This window comes from Ursus americanus, chromosome 14 (genome assembly GCF_024610735.1).
Source record: "Ursus americanus isolate L20-20 chromosome 14, mUrsAme1.1.p, whole genome shotgun sequence".
NCBI classification, from domain to species: Eukaryota; Metazoa; Chordata; class Mammalia; order Carnivora; family Ursidae; genus Ursus; species Ursus americanus.
Genome location: NC_142140.1, coordinates 37,370,735 through 37,395,476, shown reverse-complemented (window position 1 = coordinate 37,395,476; position 24,742 = coordinate 37,370,735). Strand labels below are relative to the sequence as shown.

At 45.8% G+C, this 24,742-nt stretch overlaps 1 protein-coding gene across 3 annotated transcripts in view; it reads left to right on the top strand.

Annotated features, from left to right (window-relative positions):
* RAD54L2 (RAD54 like 2) overlaps window positions 1-24,742 on the top strand; it is a 145,479-nt gene that overhangs the window by 82,020 nt on the left and 38,717 nt on the right. For all 3 annotated transcript variants that reach the window (XM_045807238.2, XM_087867010.1, XM_045807239.2), the window contains 19 exons: window positions 1,006-1,207; window positions 2,196-2,335; window positions 2,912-3,028; window positions 3,356-3,582; window positions 4,387-4,569; window positions 4,710-4,843; window positions 6,200-6,396; window positions 7,493-7,835; window positions 8,580-8,757; window positions 10,019-10,270; window positions 10,492-10,610; window positions 12,355-12,473; window positions 14,250-14,349; window positions 15,123-15,328; window positions 15,976-16,148; window positions 16,630-16,826; window positions 19,426-19,625; window positions 20,692-20,781; window positions 23,610-23,702. In XM_045807238.2, coding sequence (XP_045663194.2) covers window positions 1,006-1,207; window positions 2,196-2,335; window positions 2,912-3,028; window positions 3,356-3,582; window positions 4,387-4,569; window positions 4,710-4,843; window positions 6,200-6,396; window positions 7,493-7,835; window positions 8,580-8,757; window positions 10,019-10,270; window positions 10,492-10,610; window positions 12,355-12,473; window positions 14,250-14,349; window positions 15,123-15,328; window positions 15,976-16,148; window positions 16,630-16,826; window positions 19,426-19,625; window positions 20,692-20,781; window positions 23,610-23,702 — 3,270 coding nt within the window. The remainder of the gene's footprint in view (window positions 1-1,005; window positions 1,208-2,195; window positions 2,336-2,911; window positions 3,029-3,355; window positions 3,583-4,386; window positions 4,570-4,709; window positions 4,844-6,199; window positions 6,397-7,492; window positions 7,836-8,579; window positions 8,758-10,018; window positions 10,271-10,491; window positions 10,611-12,354; window positions 12,474-14,249; window positions 14,350-15,122; window positions 15,329-15,975; window positions 16,149-16,629; window positions 16,827-19,425; window positions 19,626-20,691; window positions 20,782-23,609; window positions 23,703-24,742) is intronic.

Below are 24,742 nucleotides of genomic sequence, written 5' to 3'. Positions count from 1 at the left end.
GTGTACTTCTTGTGTCTGGGAGGCTCTGCTGGATTTGGAGACAGGCTTATGGTCTGTGTGACTTCCAAAGACTGCCCATCCCGTAAACAGAATGCCGCTCAGTAGACTGAGGAAGAGGGGTGTGCACACGGACCCTCCTACGCCAACCCTAGTCCTTGCTGGTGTTTGATGCCACAAATGACCTTCCCTCTGCCAGGAATTTCCTCTTTTCCCCTCCTCAAGACAATACCTTTAGACATTCTCACCTTCCAAGGCTTCACTCACATTTTACCTCTCATATAATTCCTTGTGTGATCACACCACAAAGTAGTGTCTTTCATAGTCCTGTGACCCTAAGGCAGTTATTCTTGATTTAGCTAATTATCTCTGGCTGGAAAAATGATGTCTTATGTTTTTAAGTTCTTTAGGTCAGTTAGGCTGCCCTTCCTGTGGTGTTTAGCACACTTTGCCTTATTATGTCTAGAAAACAAACTTCTTGCAAGGAAGAAGTCTTACAAATATCCCTTGAAGCATCTTGGACAGTGTTTGCCATGTTGTAGGCCCTCACTGAATGGCCAGTGAATTGAAAGCGTGAACGCTTTAAGACACTGAAAGGAAGGCTATTCCCCTTGTTGGCAGATGAGACACAAGTGAGTCTGAGCTGTATTTGGAACCCGTTGTCCCTTTCAGAGCATTCTGGGGCCATGAAGCTTCCTCACTCTGATCAGAGTGCTAAATTACAGCAAGAGTGATGGCTGTCATTTGTTGTGAACCTACTTTTGGAGCAGGCTTGGTTCTAGACACGCACACTATTTAGTCCTCGTAACAACTCTGAAATGTCGGCATCACTACTCTCATTTTATAGATCAGTCCACTGAGATTCAGAGAGCTGTAAGTCATTTGCCTTAGCTTACCAACTAATAAGTTGCTGAATTGAGATTTGAACCCCGGTGTGCCTGGCATCAGAACCCACTTTTCTCCCCGTAAAGGTCAGTCCCTGGCACTTCTCTCCCTTTGCCTTTTCAGACCCATCCCTGGAAGACATGTGTGGCACTGAGTGTGCCCAGCTGGAGGAAGATGGGCAGCGGCCACCGCGGTGCACTTCAACTACCTCATCTCAGTCTGAGCCTTCAGAGCAGCTTAGGCGCCACCACGGCAAGAGCCTAGCCTCCGAGGACCCCAAAAAGAAGAGAGCTCAGAAGCCCTCCCACATGAGGAGAAACATACGGTAAGCTGTGCTGAGGGTAAGAGGAGAAGGGAAGGAGTAGAGGTATTACCTCCATTTGAAGGCTGTCAGTAGCAGGACTGGTTTGAGCAGGAGAGTCCCCTTTCCAAAGAAGAAAAGTGTAAGCTCTGTGCCTCAGTTAGTAGTGGAGATGCAGCTCAGAACCACCCCAGGCTGTCAGAGGTTGTGGGGCAAACGTGGTGGGCACTCAGGCTGCGTAGGGGAGTCTCCTACTCTCTGGAGGCCCTGGGGGCAGCCCCAGGATGATAGGGTGCTCTGGTTGGACTCTGTTTTTTCCTTTATTTTTCCCTTATGTTTCAAAACAGGAGGAGATAAAAGAAGTTGAATTCTCATTTTCTTAGAGTTCAACTTCGGTTGGCAGGGGACTGTCTGATCCAAAGCAGGGCTTTTTCCTTGAGCTAAGTGAATGGCGGATGTGAGCTTCCTTAACTGTCCAAATCCCCCATAACCCTTCCTCTGTCACAGCCCTTCCTTCTTTTCCTGTTGAAAGGAGATCAGTGAGATCTTTTTCTCCTCTACCCTCATGTTTTTTTTTTTTTAACATAATGATAGCTTAAAAATTTTACTCAAAGTTTGGAAAATAAAGAGCAGAATCGTCTATAAGCCTACTTTCCCACATAACAACTCTATTTTTTAATACTGTTTTTCAACTTAATCATGAATTATTCTGTTTTAATCTTGATCTGTTATGTGCAAAGATGAGTCTTCCAGGGCATGTCTCAGGAAGTTAAATAATATGAAAAAATGCTAGCCCAGAATCACCTGAGCCTTGAAGTTCCCCCCACCCTTTTTTTTTTTTTTTTTTTTTAAAAAAAAACCTTACCTGTTACATGGATGTGTGGGACTGACGGGGCTTCTCTTTCTCCTGCCTCAGATCTGTGAGCTCAGCAATGAGCTCTTTAGCTTGACATTACATTGCCCAAATCTCAAGTAACCCAACCCAAGTGCTCACTCTTATTGTAATGTTTAGAAAGCTGCTCCGGGAGGATCAGTTGGAGCCCGTTACCAAAGCTGCACAACAGGAAGAGTTGGAAAGGAGGAAACGCCTGGAGCAGCAGAGGAAGGATTATGCAGCCCCCATTCCTACAGTTCCCCTGGAGTTCCTTCCTGGTAAGCAGCGGAGATGGTGGGAAAGGCCCTGAAGTGTAGGGAAAAGAGGCCTTGGGCACACACACTGGTGAAGGGCAGATCTGAAATAACGCTGTGGCCTCTGAGGAATCTTTTTGAGTCATTCAGTTTCTTAGGAGCAAATGATCAGAAACATCTAAAAAGTTACGCCTGACTTAGTGGGTAGAGCGTAGGACTCTTGATCTCAGGGTTGTGAGTTCAAGCCCCACGTTGGGCATAGACTTTACTTAAAAAGATAGTAATAATAATGTGTGTGTGGGTTTTTTTTTTAACGTACTCCTCAGACTGATCTTATTTAAATTTTTTCTCCCATAACTTTGTATCTTAACATGCCAAGGGATTAGGATCTTCTCTAGTGGTCAGGTGGACACCAGGAGGTAAAAACCAGTAAAGACAAGGAAAGTTAGGGGACTGAGGTATTTGGGACACCCCTCTACTTCTCTCCTCAGGGGATAGTCCCCTTAAGACTAACAAAGGAAGAAGGCTGATAAGTCATTTGGGGAGATAGGTTTGAGCTAGATGTGGTTTTGACATTCCCTTCCATCTTTCCTTCCCTAGAGGAGATTGTCTTAAGAGCAAGCGATGGTCCCCAACTGCCTCCTCGGGTCCTGGCCCAGGAAGTCATTTGTTTGGACAGCAGCAGTGGCAGTGAGGATGAAAAAAGCAGTCGAGATGGTAAGGTCAAGCCAGAGGTGCCTCTGAAGGTGCCACTTCCTCCTGACTCAATGTTCACACTGAGTAATTGGCTGTACCTCTGAATAGAAATCAGTCCTTCCCCATATGGTTTGGGGTCTGACTGTGACAAGTGTCCCTGAGTCTCCTTGTAAATGTAGGGTTTTCCCTTGTCTTAACTTGAAGCTGGAAGAGAGAAATAATAAATTAAGCTCAAAATTTTACAAGTGATGACATTCTAACTTTGTTTCCATGCTGTAATGCTTTAGTGATGGGCAGTAAATTATCTCTGCTCTCTGGGTTTTTGTTTTGTTTTGTTGGCTGTCTCAGAGGTGATTGAACTGAGCTCTGGAGAGGAGGACACTCTGCACATTGTGGACAGCAGTGAGTCTGTCAGTGAGGAGGATGAGGAAGAGGAGAAGGGTGGCACCCATGTGAATGACATCTTAAACCAGCGCGATGCTCTGGGGCGGGTCCTCGTCAACCTGAACCACCCTCCAGAGGAGGAGAATGTCTTCCTGGCCCCGCAGTTGGCACGGGCAGTGAAACCTCATCAGGTGCAGCAAATCTTGACTCTCTTTGTTTCCTTTCAGCTTCCTTGCTGAGAGCATCACCTGCTGGTCGTTTTTAGCATCACAGCCTGTGAAGTACTTGTTTGGGTCCTCGAGCAGCTATTGGAAAGGCCCGATCTTTCCTCCTAGCAGTTGATGCTTCAGGATCTCTGATGAATGGAAAGGGCAAGCCTTAGGTTTGCCCTATTGTGTAGAAAGTGCTGGATCTCTTGGCTTAATGATCTTGAGCTTCCCTCTGTGAGATCTGCAAGACTGATTGAGATGCTGTCTGGAGGGCAGTGCTTTGATTAGGAAATTGATTTGATTCTGGAAGTAGTTCCAGAGGATATTTAAGAGTCAGAAGTCTGAGGGACTTTCTGATAGGAGGGAACAGAGTAGATTGTGTTGACCCAGAGCCCTGAATCAAGACCAGTGAGTGGAAGTTCCACGAAGACAGAGGTTGACTCAACATAAGAACTCTTAATAAGAACTGCTCCTCATGGAATGGGCTGTCTTAAGGTAAGCAACGAAGGGCTGGGTGAGAGACCCTGTCAAGAATTTGGTACTGCAGATTTTTGCCTTTGATGGGCCATTGTACCAGGTGAATGATTTTCTCTGTTTTCTCTAAGATGACTGTCAGCAGCCAATAGACTAGTAAGGGTACAGGGAAACTTCCGTAGTGGTCCACACCAACTGTATAGTGTGGTGTCTGCTCATTTACTTAATTCTGACTAATTCCAAGATGAGTAAAACTAAAGCCCTGGTCTTTGCCAGCTCCTTTAACTATTGCCCGTGTTTATCCCTTGTCAGATTGGTGGGATCCGGTTCCTGTATGATAACCTGGTTGAATCCCTGGAGAGGTTTAAGACTAGTAGTGGCTTTGGCTGCATCCTGGCCCACAGCATGGGTCTGGGGAAAACTTTGCAAGTGATATCTTTCATCGATGTCCTCTTCCGCCACACGCCAGCCAAAACTGTCCTTGCCATTGTGCCGGTAAGAGTTGGGGAAGGCATCATTTACTCAGCCCTCTGAAGAGCTCTGGGTTAATGCCTTGCCGGGTACTGAAAAGCTCAGTGAGCTCAGCTTTGAGCTTGTTTCTTAAAACTCTCTTCCTGGACCTGGCTTTCTGACAGGTTAATACTCTTCAGAATTGGCTGGCAGAGTTCAACATGTGGCTTCCAGCTCCTGAAGCCCTTCCAGCTGACAACAAGCCTGAAGAAGTCCAGCCTCGCTTCTTTAAAGTTCACATCTTGAATGATGAGCACAAGTAGGTGGCCTACCTTCTCCTTCTTGCCCTTTCCTTTTAGACTTCTTCCTGGGATCTGGATATCAAGGCAGTCTATTTGCATATGAACCCTGTCTTTCCAGATTCTTTTTGGTTTCTTAGTGTGCCCCCTGCCCCTTGTTACCTACTTTTTTCTCTACCTATCTTTTCAGTAAAGTCAGTTAGGTAGCCTGGGAAATTTCTTACATCTGCTTGAAGATGTTTTTATGTCCTCAAAAATACGCATACATTGTCCTGTTTTCCCATGTGGACAGTAATAAAATTCAACATGATGAAATGAAACTGTCCACCTTCTAACTTTTCACCTTTTACATTTCTCTTTCTTAGAAGCCTAATCAGCAGTCTCTTTTCAACACTGACCTACAGTTGACCTTTAATGCTATAACTTCCAAGTTTTGAAAAGTGCAAACTTTTGTTTTAGATTTAAATAAAATTATTTATATTCCATTTCATAAATTCAACTTGATTTCCCAAATTCTAAAGATATTTCTTGGTTCATGCCAGCTATTCATGTTATCCTTTCCCCTCGCTGTCATGGATAATTGAGAAGATAGACTTTGTTTTCTGCAGAGGCTACCTTTTGTGATGTTTGGTCACACGCATCAAAATGAGGAGACAGAGTGGCCCCGTAGGTGGTTGATCACCTGCTCTTGTTTCTTGGATTTCAGGACTGTTAGTCCACATGTGGTTAATGAATTACAGTCAGGGCTCAGTTGTTTAGTAGGAGTTGGAGGGACTGTGCTGAGTGTCATCTGGGCTCTGCTGCTCTTTCTCCCTTATCACTTGTCCTTGCCTCTTTACTCACCAGGGCCTGGGCAGGTAAAATGCAGAATATTGTTCTTGCTTTTAGTACCTTGTATTTATTATGGGAATAACTTGAAATTCTCTCTCAAATGTAGAATTGTAGCCATGCATGTATACCCAAGGGAGTTGTCACCTTTTTTTTAAGCGACCAAGAGGGGGTGGGTGGGTGGAGGGAGTGGGAGAGAGATTCTTAAGCAGGCTTAACGCCTGGTGTGGAGCCCGACACTGGGTTCGATCTCACAACCCTGAGACCATGACCTGAGCCAAAATCGAGTAAGATGCTTAACCGACTGAGCCACCTGGGCGTCCCAGGAATTATCACTTTTGCTTGCCTTGTGCCATTGCATTTCTGTTTTTCTGCTGTTTGACTGTCATCGGTGACCCAGTTGTCTCTGGGATGCTGGGAAAGTCCTTGGGCAGCTGGCCAGCCAGTGTAATGCTGCCACTGAGTGTACATCAACATGGCTCTGATTGTGAGCAGTTCTTCCTGGGGAGCAGTGGAAGCAGTAATTTTTTCTCTGTTCACTCTTGCAGGACAATGGCAGCTCGTGCTAAAGTGATGGCTGATTGGGTGTCAGAGGGTGGGGTGCTGCTGATGGGGTACGAAATGTACAGACTCCTCACCCTGAAGAAATCCTTTGCCACAGGTAGATCGAAGAAAACCAAGAAACGTTCTCACCCGGTCATCATTGATCTGGATGAGGAAGATCGACAGCAGGAGTTCCGGAGAGGTGGGCAGCCTATCCCCGGAATACTTTTAGGGGTGGTGTTTCAGGAAAAAAGAAATATTGTCTATAATAGCACCAAGTCAAATTTGAAGATTACTGATGTGAGTTGTATTGTCATGAACTAGAAATCCTGGTCCCTAAGATAGGTGGGATGACTTCTACTGGCTGTCAGAAGGTGTGCTGCTTTTCTTGTCTGCTGTGGAATTCTGGGTAGGCCATGCACAGGATGACTTAGGGAAACTCCCCTGCCCATTTGGCCCTGTTTCTCTCTCAGAGCAGTTGCGAGAGTGACCGTTCCCCTCACCTCGTCCTAGAGGTGTTTTGGGATAGCATTAAGAAAATATAAAGTATTTAAATCACTAGCATACAGAGTAGTAATAATATTATGAATTTATAAAAGAATTTATCTCCGTTCTTTTAGTGAAAGCCGTTCTTCTCATAGTTGTTGTTCTGTTCCCTCTCTTCTAAGGGGGTTTTGCCCATTTGGAGAAGAATGTTTTTTTTAGGTTTAGAAGCTGTTTCATTTTATAGGTCTCTTCATCTATAGATATGTTTGTTCTAGGTTTGCTTCTGTGGTAGAGCTGGGAAGAATTTGCCATTTAGCAATGACTGGCAGGTAACTCCAGGAAGATTTTGTCCTTTAGCTAACTCCCCACCAGCCAGCCCGCAGATGGTGCCAAGATGCTGACAAGGGTGACAGCCGTGTGCAGTGTCTGGATGATTCCCATCAGTCTCACCCAGACCCGTTTTTAATCCTAGTCTGGTACTCTGTAAAGTCACGCTCTCTGCCACCCAGTTGGCATAAGCCCTAGGAATGCAAGGTGTTTTACTTTTAGTCTAAAGGAAAAAAAAGAAAAAAAAGAAGGAAAGGAAAAAGGGAGAAGAGATTTATTGCAAGAGTCAATAGTCCAGGTTAACATGTCACACCAAACGCGCAGGAGCCTGGATGGTTGGCTCCCTTTCACTAATGGGGGCTGACTCTTGCTTTCCTGCTTCCTTCATTTCTTCTGTCTCCTCCAGGGTGCACCCCTACTTCTCATATTGTTGACTAAGAGCAGGCCCTCTCACCCTCTGACTCCGGATCCTCTTCCCTCCCTAGAGTTTGAGAAGGCCTTATGCCGCCCTGGCCCTGATGTGGTGATTTGTGACGAGGGACACCGCATCAAAAACTGCCAGGCCAGCACCTCGCAGGCCCTGAAGAACATTCGCTCTCGCCGTCGGGTGGTGCTGACTGGGTACCCCCTGCAGAACAACCTCATTGAGTACTGGTGCATGGTGGACTTTGTGCGCCCAGACTTCCTCGGCACCCGGCAGGAGTTCAGCAACATGTTTGAACGCCCCATCCTGAATGGACAGTGTATTGACAGCACGCCTCAGGATGTCCGCCTAATGCGGTACCGGAGCCATGTCTTGCACAGCCTCCTGGAGGGCTTTGTGCAGAGGTGAGCCATCCTTAGGGCCCTGTCTTTTGAATCCTCAGAGAGACCTTGGTGTAGTGGGCATGCAGAGCTGTCCCAAAGGGGAACTGTTACAGCAGGAGGGCCCCTTCCTAGTGAGTGATAGTAAAACTTTCCTTTTAGTGAATAGCTTTTCCTGAATAGCACATAAATGATGGATAGCCACTGTTTCAGTCCTCTGAAAGTTTGGCCTAGAAGTGCTTCCCTCAGAAGTTAATCTTTGAAGTTTCTAGAGATACCTGCCTTACTTGCCGAGAAGCAAAAGAGAGCTGGCCTTCTGCTGACTTGGCGAAAGCGTACAAGTGCTGGTTCTCAGGGGCATGGCCTCACCAGTTTCAGCATCTCAGTAGATGTAGTTAGGGTAGTCTAAAGCAATCCCCTTGTTTTTCCTTGTTAAGTTGACATGTGTGCAGAAAGCTTAGAGAAACAGCCCTGAATCCGGGTAGGAACCTGAAGTTCCCAGTCTCTGCCACCCCGTCCTTTTTGCTCTAGTTCTTATCCTTAAAATGAGTTTCCTCTGATGGTCGCTAAACCAATCCTCACTATTGCAAGGCTGCTGTGAATGTGGAGATCCTCAAGAGGAGATGTGGCAGAAATGCAGAGTTCTCTTGTTTTCCTGCACTGACCTGTCCTGGCCACACGGGCTTGACAATTCTGATCTCTGCCTTTGTAGGAGAGGCCACTGTCCTGGCCACACAGGCTTGACAATTCTGATCTCTGCCTTTGTAGGAGAGGCCACACTGTGCTGAAGATTCATCTCCCTGCCAAGGAAGAAAATGTGATCCTGGTGCGGCTCTCGAAGATCCAGCGAGATTTGTACACACAGTTCATGGACCGCTTCCGAGACTGTGGTAGCAGTGGCTGGCTGGGGCTGAACCCCCTTAAGGCTTTCTGCGTGTGCTGCAAGGTATGTCAAAGCCTCAGGGAGTACTGACGTATGGATGAAGGATGCACATGGTCCCAAGGGAGTTACTTCTCCTAGGAGTCCTTGATAAAGGAAGAATAAAGTGAGAGGGGCCATCCTTGGTTGGCTGCATCAGAGAACGGGAGCCCCCAAGGAGAGATGTGCCAGTATGTGCTGCACAGTTCCTGGGGTTGCCACTCATAGCTTGGGATATATATGGTGCTCCTTGCAGTTGTGCAGTTCATTTGTACAACTTGTACCAAATTTGAGAAATCACTTCCTTTCTCACCGATTTTTTTCCCTTGGAAAAAAGGTAATGGAAAACATTGTAGGGCAGTTTTTGACTTCTAATGTAATCAAGATTCAAGAAATATATAGCTTAGACAGGTAATTGGGGTACCTTCTGTTTGCTTCTGTGTTTAATGAGATTGAGATCTCTTTCATCCTGATAATGCTTGAGATGGTTTGGGGACGGAAGGGGCTAGGTATCTTTAGCACTAAGTTCATGAACAGGTGGATGAACCCTGACTTGTCTTTAGTATGTGCTCCCTGTTGCCTAATGAGGGACCTGTTTCTTTGACAGCTCTCAGCCGACCTGTTGGGTATTATTCCCGATTGACCACTGCTTTAATAAGTCAGCTGAAGGTGTGTGTCAGGGGACAGATGGGATTTCAACATGGTTTTTTTTTTTTTTATAGCCACAGTCCTAGACCAGGGCCAGGAAGCTACAGCAGACATGGTCTTTGAGGATGCTGTAGTGCCAACATGCCCTTCCTGTCCCTCTCCACCCCACCCCCCTGGCCACCCGCACCCCGGGAATTCTCACCTCCTGCCAGGAATAGTCCCTGAAATGACTTCTGGTGGTCATCTGTAAGTCAGATACATTTGTCCATAGGGAGAGATTAGTCTTGTTTCATACTTTCATATAGTAGTTGGCTATAGCCACGCAAAACAGGAACATTATTATTCTTATTTAAATAAGAAAGCAAGGCTTTTGACACAGCCTTTCTGATTATGTACCAAACATATGGGCATGCCCGCTGGTAGGAACTCTTCCACTTGTGTTATGGCAATCACAGTTGGTTAGTTAAAACAAGTGTGTAGGCTCTTTGGCTATGAGGGGGTTGGAGATACTTTGATTTTTGGTGTGACAGTGTATGCTGTGGGAGGTGTGTGTTTGAGCAAGTGCATGTTCCCAGACTCCCTGGGATACCCTTAGATTGTTCTCTGCCCTGTGCCACTTCTTCTTTAACTCAAACCTCAGATCTGGAATCACCCGGATGTGCTGTATGAAGCCCTTCAGAAGGAAAGTCTGGCCAATGAGCAGGACCTAGATGTGGAAGAGCTTGGCTCAGCGGGAACTAGTGCCCGCTGCCCGTCACAGGGAACAAAAGGCAAGGGGGAGGACAGCACCTTGGCCTCCTCAATGGGAGAGGCAACCAACAGCAAGTTCCTACAGGGGGTTGGCTTCAACCCTTTCCAGGAGCGAGGCAACAACATTGTCACGTATGAATGGGTGAGTCAAGCAGATTCTTCTGTGCCCATAAACCACTGCTGAGAAGGGATGGTACGAATCCTGTGTGGGGAGAGGGTAGGGGTTGCGTAATGTACTGTATTGCCAAGGTCTCTGCAGGGAACTATAAAGGTGTCCATGAGCTTCTGCTTTGGGAGGAGTGAATTTTATTTCTAGTGTTCTGGCATGCACCTGCTCTAAGCTGCCTCATTTCTCTCTTGCAGGCCAAGGACCTTTTGACTAATTACCAGACTGGGGTCTTAGAGAACTCTCCCAAGATGGTACTGCTTTTCCACCTGATTGAGGAAAGTGTCAAGCTTGGGGACAAGATTCTTGTGTTCAGGTAGGAAGGGAAATTTCCCTATGGCATTGTGTATCTGTAGTAGAGTGACACAGCCCCTACGGAGTGAGACCGTCTGGGGTTACCACAGCATCCCCCTGCCTTTTTTCTTCATGCCTCTGCAGCCCAGTGGTTCTTGTGAGGACCTTCTTGCATTTCATCTCTTTCTTGGAGTTTCTTATTTTGCCCAATGTGATTTCTCTGCAGAGAACAATTTAAAACCGTAGGCCGACATCGGACGTCATAGCCTAATCCTTCAAATTATGGCCCAGGTCAGATCTGGCGTGTGGCCTGCCTGGGAGCTAGTTTTCACATTTTTAAAAAAAAAATTTATTTGTTTATTTATTTATTTAAATAAATAAATAAATAAAGTGTTCCTGTAAGCAAGCTAGGTGGTGGGGGGGAAGACAGAGGGGGAGGGAGAGGGACAAACAGACTCCCTACTGAGCATGGAGCCCAAGTGGGGCTTGATCTCATGACCCTGAGATAATGACCTGAGCCAAAATCAAGAGTCGGACATTCAACCAACTGAGCTACCTAGGCACCCCTAGTTTTTACATTTTTAAAGGGTTTTTAAAAAGAGGGAGAAGAATATTTGACAGACTGTATGTGGTCTGCAAAGCCTAAAAATATTTACTGTGTGGCTCTTTATTGAAAACATTTGCTGACTTCTGCTCTAATCTGCTTCAGTCTTTCCCCAGCCTTTTTTTTTTTTTTTTTTAAGGTTTTATGTATTTGGCAGAGAGACACACAGCAAGAGAGGGAACACAAGCAGGGGGAGTGGGAGAGAGAGAAGCAGGCTTCCCGCTGAGCAGGGAGCCCAATGTGGGGCTCGATCCCAGGATCCTGGGATCATGGCCTGAGCCGAAGGGAGACGCTTAACGACTGAGCCACCCAGGCGCCCCCCCCCTGTTTTTTTTAATTAAAAATTTTTGTGGGGGCACTTGGCTGGTTCAGTCAGTAAAGCATGCAGTTCTTACTTTTAGGATTGTGAGTTCAAGCCCCACGTTGGGTGTGAAACGTACTTTAAGAAAAAAAAATTGGTTTTTTGTTGGTTTGTTTTTTTGCTTTGTGTATAAGGCCAAATAAGTAATATGATTTGTTCCAGAGTCACATTCTCAGTCTGGCCAGAACTTTGATGTCCATCAAGGCCTGAGTCCTCAGGGAAAAGACATAAGGCTGATTGTTTTTTGTTGTTGTTGTTCTGTCTAGATTATACTCCAGTGAGAGCTAAGTGGCAGGAGCCTGGCTTGGGAGCCTCTCAGAGTGAGGGTTTCCATGGGTGACACATTTTGAAAGGATAGCAGTGATTCTAACTGGAGGAGAGTCTAGTGTTCCACTGGCTTTAAGTTATCACTTTTGAGGAGACTGCCTCTCTGTATAACTTGAAAGCAGCCAAGTGATTCTGTCTCCTTAGTAAGACCCATAATACTGATTGTGGCCTATAATTCAATCTGATGTTTTTCATGCAGTGTTAGTTTTTAATGCTGTTGCTACATGTTACCATGCACTCAGCTAAACCCCAGAATTTTTCAATTGAGGAAGTAATAGGAGATTACTTAAATGACTCTGCTCCCATTGTGAGCTAGGGAGAATACCCTTGGTGGTTCTTTGTGGGGTTACCTCTCATGGGGTGCAGGTTCTGGGAGTTCCCACTGTCAGAAGGCTGCACATGGTTGTGAGCCCATTGGGGAACAAGATTCCCTTGGGTCTGGGAGCCTTCTGAACCAAATGTTGTCCCTTCCAGCCAGAGCCTTTCCACCTTGGCTCTCATCGAGGAGTTCCTAGGGAAACGAGAAGTGCCCTGTCTACCTGGTGCTGATGGGCAAGGAGTACAGAAGTGGGTTCGAAACGTCAGCTACTTCCGTGAGTTCATTGCTGCTTTGTTGCTGGAGTCTTGGCAGGGTCTGCTCAAGGGTTCTCTTTCCTTCTCTGCCTTTTTATCTTCTACTCTGTTCTCCATCCAATGCGTAGGAGTATCTGGAGTAGCCAGGGAGCAGGGAGATATTCAGAGCAAGCTGCTGTGTGAGGCACTGTACTAGGGACTAGGGAGCTTGGGAAAGATAGGGGGAGAGCCAAGAAGTAGAAGGCAAGCCTTGTCTTCATCTGACAACTCCAGGACAAATACAAAGTAGCACTGGTTGAGTGCCCTAACAGGTTCTAAAGAGAACAGAGTCATCGCGGGGAGAATGGTTGGATAACGCTTCCTGGAGGAGGTGGAACTTGCAGTATATTTGCAAAGATGGGGAGAATTTGAATATATAGAGTTAGTGTGGCCCAGAGGTCACTCTAGGAAGGAGAAGCAGAGTGAATATAAATAAGCTCAGATCATGCATTCTCTAGAGTGGAGATAATGTCCTAAAGGGGTGAAAATTAGTTCTTGAGGGGACAAATTTTTTTTAACTTTTCAAAAGTATAGAGCACAAATAGGCATGCAGTAAATAAACATATACAGAATATCTGTGGTATTTAAAATTTCATGAGGGGCATGTTGATTGAGGGAAAATGTATAAAAAGGCTCCTTAAGGGGGCAGTAATGAAAAACAAGAGTTGAGAAATACTAACCTCAGGTACTTACTGTCCAGATATTGACATTTGGGCCAGATAATTCTTTTTGTAGGGGGCTGTCCTGTGCATTGTGGGATGTTTAGCCACGTCCCTGGTCTCTACTCATTAGATGGCGGTAGCATCCACCTAGTGATAACAACCAAAAATGTCTCCACACATTGCCAAATGTCCCTCTGTAGGGTGGGAGGGCAAGGAAATCACCCTTGTTGAGAAGCACTGGCCTAAAGGAAGTATTTAGAGAATGGAGGTACAGCGGGTGGTAGGAAGACCTCCAGCACAGGGTCTAGGCCACAGCCGGTGTTGACTGTAGGCTTGCCCAGTGAGTCAGTGCTGAGCTATGCTTGGAATTTGTGGGAAGTCAGGTTGGAAAGGTAGGTTGGGTGCCGACTGAGAGAGCTTCTAGTACCAGGCAATTAAACTAAGGCTTCCTGTAACAGTAGCAATCCAGGTTCCACGTGGTGTTTCATCTCCTTAGCTGTGCCCTTTTCTCTCTTTTCCCTGGGGTGACAAATTTAGCCCCCTCCTCTCTTAGTCATGCTTCTTCTAAACTGAAGGTTACTTTTTTTTTCTTCCTTTAAGCTTCCCTCTTTTCAACCATATGCCCCGTCCCACTGTTCCAGATCTGTTCCTTTTAATGTCTCCTTAGATCAAGTTCTTAATCACAGGAGCTTGTAACAATGCAAATTCCTGATGGAGGGACATCATCCATATCAAAACCGAACTCTTAGTCCTTCTTACACTCACCAGGCAGAGAGGTCACCCTGAGCCAGTGCTTACCAAGCTTCCCTATTTAGGGTGGATTCTTATGCACCCTGAAGTCTAGGAACCTTGGTCTTAGAATTGACCTAAAATACTAAAGAGAGAAACATAGTTTATAATCCTTGTTGCACATGGGGTATTTTTAGATTATAGGTGTCTGGGTCTCACTATAGACCCATGGAGTGTCCAAGGGAGTGGAATCTGAGTATTGTAAGTGTATTTTTCTTTTGTTTTTAAAACACATTTGCCCAGTGATTTTGCTGTGTATCCCCTGCCCTCATCTGTCCATTTCTTGTGGTTTTCCTTCTCTCCTAGGGCTAGATGGTAGCACCCCTGCCTTTGAGAGGGAGCGGCTCATTAATCAGTTCAATGATCCCAGCAACCTCACCACCTGGCTGTTCCTTCTGTCCACAAGGTGAGTGGATCCTGAGAGGGGAGGTCAGAGGGCTGTATTCAGGGCAGTTGGCCACATAGGCAGATACCCAAAGGCTCATCCAAGTTCTTTCAGAAGAGATCTACTCAGGTATGTGACTTGTTTTTGAGGTCAGAGAGGGAACCCCAGAAGAAAGTTGTGTTAGGAGGGTAATCATGATAGTGTCATGGAGTGTTTTGAGACCTTCATCAACAACGGTCATAATTAGCTTTTCTCTCAGGAGCGTTCTGAGACTTAGATGATGTGATTAATGTGAAAGTGCTTTAAAAAGTGGAAAGTGTTAAAAAAAAAAAAAAGTAGAAAGTGTAATGTAACTGTAAAAGACTGATAGCAATATTTTTCTCATGCCAAGCAGCTTGAAGCCTGTGCTGCATTCTGCCATCACAGTGCCCTTGATGGGTATAAACCAGTCATTTTCCAAGGCTGGTAGACTAAACACACCCAAAACATCTGCATGCAGATGTCTCCCTTCAAGTGACATTACTCTGGGGCCAGGATGCAGGGGCCTTACCAATTACAGAAGAGTGGAGAGTGGGTTTTCTTTCTGAGCTGGTAGACACTTCTGTGTTGGCTTTTCAGGACATATTTTTCAGTGCTTGATGAATGTACTGTTCATCAGCAGGACAGTAGAATCCTCCAGTATTTTGTGCTTAGGACAAAGGAGATAATGCTGGGGCAGGAGTCACAAAGTGAAACCAATTTGAAAACTGTCTTTAAAGCTAAAAGTTCTGTGGTTGTTGGCTTGTGTTTTAAAGGGCCGGGTGCTTGGGTGTGAATCTGATCGGTGCCAACCGAGTGGTGGTGTTTGATGCTTCCTGGAACCCTTGCCATGATGCCCAGGCAGTATGTCGGGTATACCGTTATGGCCAGAAAAAGCCCTGTCACATCTATCGCCTTGTAGCTGATTTCACCCTTGAAAAGAAGATCTATGACCGTCAGATTTCCAAGCAGGGCATGTCAGGTGGGGCATCTTTCAGGCTCAGTACTATCCTTATTGTATCAGTGGTGGGAAGAGAGGGGCAGGTTGTGGGAACACAGGCAGGCTTTGAATCACAGAAAGCCCCCCCCCCCCCGTTCTTCCCGTCTCATTCCGATTCAAATAATTTCTCTTTTTTTTAAACAGTTTTTTTTTTTTTTAAGATTTTATTTATTTATTTGACAGAGAGAGACAGCCAGTGAGAGAGGGAACACAAGCAGGGGGAGTGGGAGAGGAAGAAGCAGGCTCCCAGTGGAGGAGCCTGATGTGGGGCTCGATCCCAGAACACCGGGATCATGCCCTGAGCCAAAGGCAGACGCTTAATGACTGTGCCACCTAGGCACCCCCGATTCAAATAATTTCTTTAAGAGGGGACTAACCTCAGCTTGTCAAGGGCAAGTGTAATGAAAAGAGCTGAGCTAGGTGTGCAGGTTTCTTTTTTGATATTTCCATTTCACCAGGGCTTCAGACCTGGTCTTTGACTTTCAAATATGGGATGGCCCGAGGTGGTTTAGATATTAATGACAATTATGCCAACCACAACCTCTCTTGTCTGCTAGTCTTTGTAGCTGTGCTTTTGTAGTCTTCTTGGCCATGTACTGACGACTCTCTCCATGTCTTCTTCCTTCTAGATCGAGTGGTAGATGATCTTAATCCAATGCTGAACTTTACCCGGAAGGAGGTGGAAAACCTACTGCACTTTGTTGAGAAGGAGCCAGCTCCCCAAGCATCCTTGAACATAAAGGGGATCAAGGAGCCAGTCCTGCAACTTGCCTGTCTGAAGTACCCTCACCTCATCACCAAGGTGAGAACCTGGAGGGAGGCTTATCTGGCAAATCTGTTTCCTTCATGTGAAGTTCTGTTTCATGCAGAGGACTTGAACTCAGCTGATTCTCCTCCTTGCCCCATGCAGTCCCCCAACCACCTATTCCCACCCCAGTCTTGTCCTAGGATAGCTCAGCTTACACATGTGGAATAATTTGGCCAGTGTGAGTTTTTCCTAGCAGAAAGAAGGGGGAAAATTCTAGAAATGTAGTCTGTTAATTCTCTGAACTCTCCCATCCTTTTGATATAGAAGGCAGACTTGGGTTTGTAAAGGTGTGGCTGGGTTAGAGTTGTGAATTATACTCTTGACAAAAGACAGTAAACCTGCCTGTGTGTCTGTGAGCAGACTCTTTGCAAGTGGTGGAGATAGCCCTTTTTTGTTTTCAGAGGAAGCCTCATTGTGTATCAGTCATGTTGGCACAAAGACTGGTAATTATATCAACACCCTCCTGTGTCCCCAGGAGCCTTTTGAGCACGAGTCATTGCTCCTTAACCGAAAGGATCACAAGCTGACCAAGGCTGAGAAAAAAGCAGCAAAGAAAAGCTATGAGGAAGACAAACGCACATCCGTCCCCTACACCCGCCCATCATACGCACAGTATTACCCTGCCAGTGACCAGAGCCTGACCAGCATCCCTGCTTTCAGTCAGAGAAACTGGTGAGTCACTGAAAGGGGAGGAAGGTCTGCTGCTGGGCCAAGCCCAAACCTTTTGACTGGTTCTGTTTTTAAACAAAGGGAGAGACTACAACTAGCTCGTTGGCTGTTGTGAACTGACAAGTTCTGCTCTTGGATGAGGTGCCGAAGCAGTTCAGCAGCCCTGGTGTTTTAAGTAGTGGTTCTGGCTGGAAGAGTGAGCCACTGGCCTTGTGACTCAGAAGAGTCTTTCTGGACTCCTGGAGAAGGTGCAGCTTCCTAAGACACAGAGGCCCAACCCTCCCACACAGCTGCCTTCATATCCATAGTGCCTTGGTCCTAGATCTTGCTTAAACAGTGAAGTTCAAGGGTGAAGGCCAGGTCTTTTGTGAGTCTTGGATTGCAGGTCAAGAAATTCTGCTCTTACTGGGATTTCATTCTGTGCTTGTGCCACAATCCTGAGAAAAAAATCTTTTTCTTGAGTACAGCTTCTAGAACTGTTCAAAGTATGAACACATTGGAAGCCAATTGCTGAGCAAAGAGAGAGGCTCTTTGTAAGAAATTACGAAACCATTATCTAGGTTTAATTTTTTTTTTTTTTTTCATTTCAAGACAAAGTACCTCATAGGCCTTACGAGGTCAGCCACCTGATTGACTCGTTTGTTTAAAAATTTTATTATCTTGAATTAAAGATTATCATTTTATTTGGGGGGGATAGATTTAAAATTTTTTTCTTTTATTTAAAAAGATTATTTATTTATTTATTAGAGAGCAAGAGTAGAGGGTATAAGAACACGAGTTGGGGAGAGGGGCAGAGGGAGAAGAAGAAGCAGGCTCCTGGCTGAGCAGGGAGCCTGACTTGGGGCTCTATCCGAGGACCCCTGAGCCGACGCTCAACCAACTGAGCCACCCAGGTGCCCTAAAACTTTTTTCTTATGGAGATTCCATGTTAAAAAAAAAACTTGACAAATGAGATTCTAAAGGAACTGGAACCATGTAAATTTTATGGAAGACTCTAGTATTTGGTGAGTAAATTTGCTACTTTTTATGTACACAACGCTTTCAAGAAAAACATTATTCTCTTTCAAAGCCTTCAGACCTTATTTCTATGTCATTTTCCAGGATACTGTTGCCTGGGAATGTTCTCCCTTCTTGTCCTCCACCCCTCTTGTTCTCTTTTCTGGGCTTTCCCATGTAACGACAGGAGCGGACGAAGCCTGAACCCAGTGGGAGAAAAGCTGTGTTGAGGGGAGATATGACAAATGGGCTGGGCTCTGAGGCGATGTCAGCTCCTTTTCTGGCCCAGCTCTGGCCTTGTGGGAGGCACCAGCCTCTCACAGCACTTGGTGAGCCATACTGTGATCCTGCTGATTCCTCATCCTGTCTGGGTGTATGTGAGGAGGGTTTCCTGCCCAATTTCCTCACTTCAGCTCTTCCAGAGTAGGGGGCTTGGGCTACATTCCTGTTACCTGACTTTTACCCTGATTTGACTTTGGATCCTGGGAGGAGTCTCACTGACATTCGACCAAAGCCGTTAGCTCTCCTGCAAAGCTACCCTGGGCAGATGGAGGAAATGGGACCCAGACATGGTGAGCTTACTGTGCTGTGTAGCCTATCTGGGAATGTGGAAGTCCAGACAGGGCCCAGAGGACTGCCCAGAGGTGCCTATAGCAACCACAGAGCAATGTTCGTCAGTCAGGTAAGGAAGAATATACCAATCCAAGGAGGTTCTCCCCCAAAACTAAAGACCAAAGACACAAACTTCAGAAAGCTTATAGACAGGGTCTTAATTTTAAAAATCTTAAATCAGGAGTAGCTTTCTCAAGGTACCAACATCCAGTTGAAAAGAAGGTGGAGAACGAAGAGTATGTCACTGAACATGGGGGGGGCATTTTGGTATGCTGGCATAAGGCATGCACAGCCAGTGCCAGTGCTTAGGCTGGCCATGGCTGTGTGCCGTCCAGAAGCCTGGATTTTGTGAACAGCTTTTTGGCGGCCGCTGCTTTTGTGGTAGTCATGACTTAGGCACTTTGGACACTGGCCCTAGGAGGAGCCCAGTGAAAGGTAATGTGGAAGAGAGAGAGGTGTCTGCATTACTTATTGGAACTTGAGGTTCCAGGGAGTAAAGATGGTTGAAATTGGATAGATGTTCTCTCAAGATCACCTGAATGTGTGGCATCATGTGGCCCTTTTTCCTTGGGGGAATGGGAACATTCCACCCATATGTCTTCAACTTGACGTGCACTGTGTTCTGAAGAACTTTTCCTCCCTCGTTGCGTCTTTACCTCTTCCTAACTTCCCTCCAAAGACTAATTCCTAATGTATGTAAACAGTCCAAATTGTAGAGGAGCAAATGGCACCTCACATCTCCAAAAAGGTATTATTTCACCAACATCTGATTCTTCTTAGACTCTGAGAGGCTTTATCCCTTGCTGCCATTCAGTCTTGGTCCTGCCTCTAGTCTCCTTTTCAGTTGGCCATACTCTGCAGGTTCTTTGCTCCATCTCAGCAGCAAGTGAGGCTGTAGAATGGGGGAACCTGGAGAAGCTCTGCAGCCTTTGCAGAAAGGTAAGTAAGGGCTGTTCTGCTGAACTCTCTTAGTGTGTTTGTCCCTCTCTCACAGGCAGCCAACAATGAAGAGTGATGAGAAGCCTGTGGCCAGTGTTCGTCCTGTGCAGTCCACCCCCATCCCCATGATGCCCCGGCATGTCCCACTGGGAGGCAGTGTAAGCTCTGCCTCCAGCACAAATCCAGCTATGAACTTCCCGATCAACTACCTGCAGCGTGCGGGGGTCCTTGTGCAGAAGGTGGTCACCACAACAGGTTGGGAACTCCTAGGTCCTCTTCCAGGGCTGCCTGTCCCTTTACGTTGTTCATTCAGGAAGTATTTATTAAACACCTTTTGTATTCTAGGCCTTACTACATTAGCACTGTGGGTAAAAATAGAGAAGATAGTCCCTGATCTTGAGGAATTTGCATTTTAATGGAATATCTTAAGAATTATAACACAGTATTGGGTTTTCTTAAATGTCATGCATGGGATAGACACAGTGAAAATGTCACTGGGACACAGAGTCGGTCTGAGAGAGGTGTGAATGTGTTGAGTCCTGCCTGACTGTAGGTTCAGCTGGGTATAAAGGACGACTGTCAACCTCCCTACTTAATTAGAAGACCTGAATGTCACTTGCTTCTTTCTTTGTGAGTTTGATATGGGTTGAGCTTGGTGGGCCTGTGGCAGGAGGCTGGCAGCCTGTCTGTCTCTGCGATTGGTTCTGTGATTCAGGGTAAATGGAAAGGAAAGCGTTTTGTAGAGCTGTGTTTCATCTTATTGTCTAGAAATATTCATGGTACATAAGTTTTAATAAAAATATCTTGGTTTTTTTGAGTATGAAAATAATACGTGTCCATTGTAAAATCATTGTGAAATGGTCAGAAGCAAAAAGAAAGCGCCTTGAGGCCCTGCTTCTCTGCTGATTCTTGAACATACTTTTTATTCTTTAGTTAGGTGTGGAGTAATGCCAGCAAGGAAGAGGATGAGGCCTCTTTTGGAGGCTAAAGTGATGTGGAGCAGATGGATGCAGATAGTTTAGGGAGGAGGAAAACAAACATACATAGAAATAACCATCTGAACTGGAACTTTCTCCAAACTAAAACTCTATGAGTTTTTAACTAAATCAAAGGAAATTGATCAGAAAGATGATTGGATTTCTAAAAAGTTTCTCGTTTTCCTAGTATTCTTTGCCCTGTTTGCCTCATCCTCCTTGGTTCAGACCTCCGCTCCACTGAGAGGCTTTAGGGAAGCCACTTAGGAACAGGGGTGGATGTGGACTTTGCATCTTCTTTCCCCCTCAGTCAGGTAATCTAAATCTGAGGTCTGTGTCTTCACTAGATATTGTTATTCCTGGACTCAACAGCTCCACAGATGTACAGGCAAGAATTAATGCTGGTGAGAGCATCCACATCATCCGTGGGACGAAAGGTGAGCGCCTGACCAAGATGCCCGTCCTCTACCTTTGGTTCAGAGTGTGGGGTTAGGAAGCAGAAGAAATATATACAGCTTGAGCTAGAGGAGGGATTGGAATTATCCTATAAGAGTGTCACATGTGGGAGAAGCATGAGAAAAAGACATTTCTAGGAGTTTAGCAGAGTTGGGGTGGGCCCAAAAGTGATTTGTCAGTGGCTTAAAAGCATAGAGTTAGGGTTCCTGCGTTCCCATATTTTGCCATTGTTTTTATGGAGAATCTTGAGGTGGGTTTGGATAGACACTGTGTTTTGTGTCAGTCTCAGCCTGTTGATAGTTTTGGTATCACCTAGAAGTCCCTCACCACTCACTAGTAATTGTGGCAAGCCCCCGCAGACATTTGCCAGAGCCAGTCTCATGGCTGGACTGGCACTTGTGGTTCTTACTATGATTGCAAGATGTTACCTCAGCAACAACCATCAGTGAACTTTGAAAAAACAAGGTCTATTACTTAGAGATTCTGGAGGGTACACAGCACCCCAGGGCCACACAGTGAGGTCATGGGTAAAGAGAGAGAGAGAGGGAGAGAAGACCTGGTCTCTCTTAGAGTCCAGGAGTTGGAGTGGTTGGAGTTCTATGGGTTTACTCTTTATTGGTGAATTTATTTTTTTTTTTTTAAAGATTTTATTTATTTATGTGACAGAGAGACAGCCGGCGAGAGAGAGGGAACACAGCAGGGGGAGTGGGAGAGGAAGAAGCAGGCTCATAGCCGAGGAGCCCGATGTGGGACTCGATCCCGGTACGCCGGGGTCACTCCCTGAGCCGAAGGCAGACGCTTTAACGACTGCGCTACCCAGGCGCCCCTATTGGTGAATTTAAAACATAAGAGCAGGGGCACCTGGGTGGCTCAGTCGGTTAAGCGTCTGTCTTCAGCTCAGGACATGATCCCAGGGTCCTGGGATGGAGCCCTGCATCAGGCTCCTTGCTCAGCGGATAGCCTGCTTCTCCCTCTCCCTCTGCTGCTCCCCTGCTTGTGCTCGCTCTCTCTCTCTCTCTCTCTCTCTCTGCGTCAAATAAATAAAATCTTAAAAAAAACAAACATAAGAGCAGGAATTAGGGTATTGGAAGGGAAAAGCAGGGTGACTCGAGGTTCAGTTTTCTGGGTTACTCTGGGATTTCTAAAAGGGGAACTTCATGGGTGGGGACAGCCTGGTTCCTCGTGTAGTTGTTTAGCTAGTAGCTGTGTCATACAGGTGCAATTTGTTTATTTCGAGATGGATGCCTTGACCATCAAAAGCTTAATGCCTGGCACTTAAACTACACACAGGGAGACCAAAAGTGGAGGAACGGAGCTGTGGAATGGATTATAAACTAACATGAATGTTACTCTGTTATCTTACCCACTTGCTCAGAGTAGGGTGGAGATCTCCAAGAGGAAGTGCATTGGGTGGATGAATTAGTATACATGGGCTGCATGACAGATACTTGAATGTGGTAATTTAAGATTTATTTATTTTTTTTAGAGAGGGGTGGAGGAGGAGCAGAGGGAGAGGGAGAGAGTCCTAAGCAGACTGCCTGCTGAGTATGGAGCCCAGTGCTGAGCTCGATCCCACGACCCTGAGATCATGACCTGAGCCAAAACCAAGAGTTGGTCGCTTAACCAACTGTACCACCCAGGTGCCCCTTGAGTGTAGTTATTTAAAAAGTCTGCTGCCTCTGGCCTCCTTACAGAGGGAGATGAGATTGCTAGAATGAGAATTCTGGACCGGACATTGTCAGGATGTAATATGAGCCTATCGTTCATACCATCCTTTACTGTATGAGGCTCCCTGAGGTTCTTTGTTTAGCAAGGAGATCTTGCCCTAGCCACTGTTGGGTCAAAGTACCTTTAGGCTCAAGTAAAAGATGCCATGAAGCACATGACACACAGAGAAGATTATACCCAGCCCCCTTACTAGACTGTTCGTAGCGTAGAGCATGGGTAAGCAAACTATGGCCCATGGGCCAAATCCTGCCTGCTTCCTGTTTCTGTACCTGTGAGCTAAGCATGGGTTATATATTTTCAGTTGGTTGGAAAAAAAAAAAAAGAATAGTATTTTGTGGAACCTGAAAATTATATGAAATTCACATTTCAGTCTCCTTAAGTAAAGATCTTTGGAGCACAGCCACCCCCAGCTGTTTTTATGCTATAGTTGCAGAGTTGAGTGCTTGCAACACTTCGGCCCACAAAGCAAAAATATTTACTAACTGGCCCTTTAAGAAAATGTTTGCTGACCTCTGACCTAGAGGCAGACCTGACCTTCCAGGAGATTGATCAAAAGACAGAGAAGGTAGGTTAGTGTTCCTGTGGGAATAGAATGCTGGTCTTGAATTATTCCTATCAAGGGAGAAGAGGGTGTTGAGGCAATGAGGCTCTTTCCTCCCAGATCAAGAGGAGGACCCTTGCCAGAGTACTTCACCCAGAACCAAGGCAGCCACCTTTCTCTCTCTCCCAGCACTCCATTTATTTCCTCCATTGCATTAACCTTTCCTGGTATTTTCTGACATCATTGTCTGTCTCCTCCTCTAGAGGGTGAGCCCCATGAGGCAGGGCCCTTTTCTGTCTTGTGTTCTTCAGTGTCTAGGACAATGCCTCGTACATGGTAGTCGTGCCATGTTTGTGGAATGAATGAATAATATTGGGTCCACAGCTCAGCCACTCCACTTGTCATTTCAGGGGTCTTGAGAGAGGGTGTGAGACCTAATTTTATAACTGTTTCCCAGCCCATGGTGCCTAGGCCTGGAGTTTCCCGGAGTTGGCTGATTGCATGTTGGCTCCTAGCAGTCTTCCTCCTGTTTCTTCTTAGGGACGTACATCCGCACCAGTGATGGGCGGATCTTTGCTGTCCGGGCAACTGGCAGACCGAAGGTCCCGGAAGATGGTCGGATGGCTGCCTCAGGTATAGTGGCTTCTACTTTCTGTTGACCTACATGGCACTTTTTACTTTTGGTTTGGTTTGTAATTAATTTATTTTTTGAATAATGTGTACATGGTTCACAATTCAAAAAGTGTAAGAGGGGTAAAATGAAAAGTAAGTTCTTCTCCCCACCCCAAGCCCCCAGTCATCTACTGCAGCTTTTTGGCGGTGCTGCTCTCATTTACTTTTTTCAGAGATGCATTATACATATACACGAATGTGTGTGCGCACTAGTGTGTGTGTGTGTGAGTCTCTGTGTTAAATATATATACATAAGTTTTCTCTGATCTTTGTTTTAAGATTTATTTACCTGAGAGAGAGAGGGAGAGCAGGTCAAAGAGTTTGGGGGGGCACATTAACAATGTTAGGAGGTCTGGCCAGCTTCCCCTCTACAGAAGTGGCTCTCTTCTATCCTTCTGTCATGGAGTATGGGCACTACACTGCTCTTGTTCCCAGCGTTTATTATGGAAATCTCCATGCCTACGACAAGTTGAAGGAACAACACCCATGTACCCTGCATCTAGATCCTATGACTGTTACTGTTCTCGTAAACTTTCTTCTGTCTCTCTCTCCCTTCCTCTTACTGGAACTGTTTGGAAGTTGAAGATGGCATGTCATTTTGCCTTTAAGTACTTCAGCACACATCTCCTAAGAATAAGGATATTCTCCTCCCAGCCACAACACCATTATCACACTAAAACAAAAGTTAACCCCGTAATATTACCTACTATCCGGGCTGTATCCCCACTTGTCCCGGTCGTCTTTCACAGCCATGAATTTGGCTTTGTTTTTAAACCAGGATGGACCACTTTTTAAACTTATTTTTCCTTTTCTCTCCCATCCTGGTCACTGGCTGTCTCTTGCCTTCTCAGAAAGAGTCCAGCTAATTTGAAGAATGATCTCTAGCATTTCATATTCATTATCTCCTAGGATTCACCTTAGTTGAGTTTCACAGATTGGGGAACTGGGGTGCAGAAAAGTTACATGTCCTGTTTCCTAGATCAAAGGATTTCTTTCTTTGT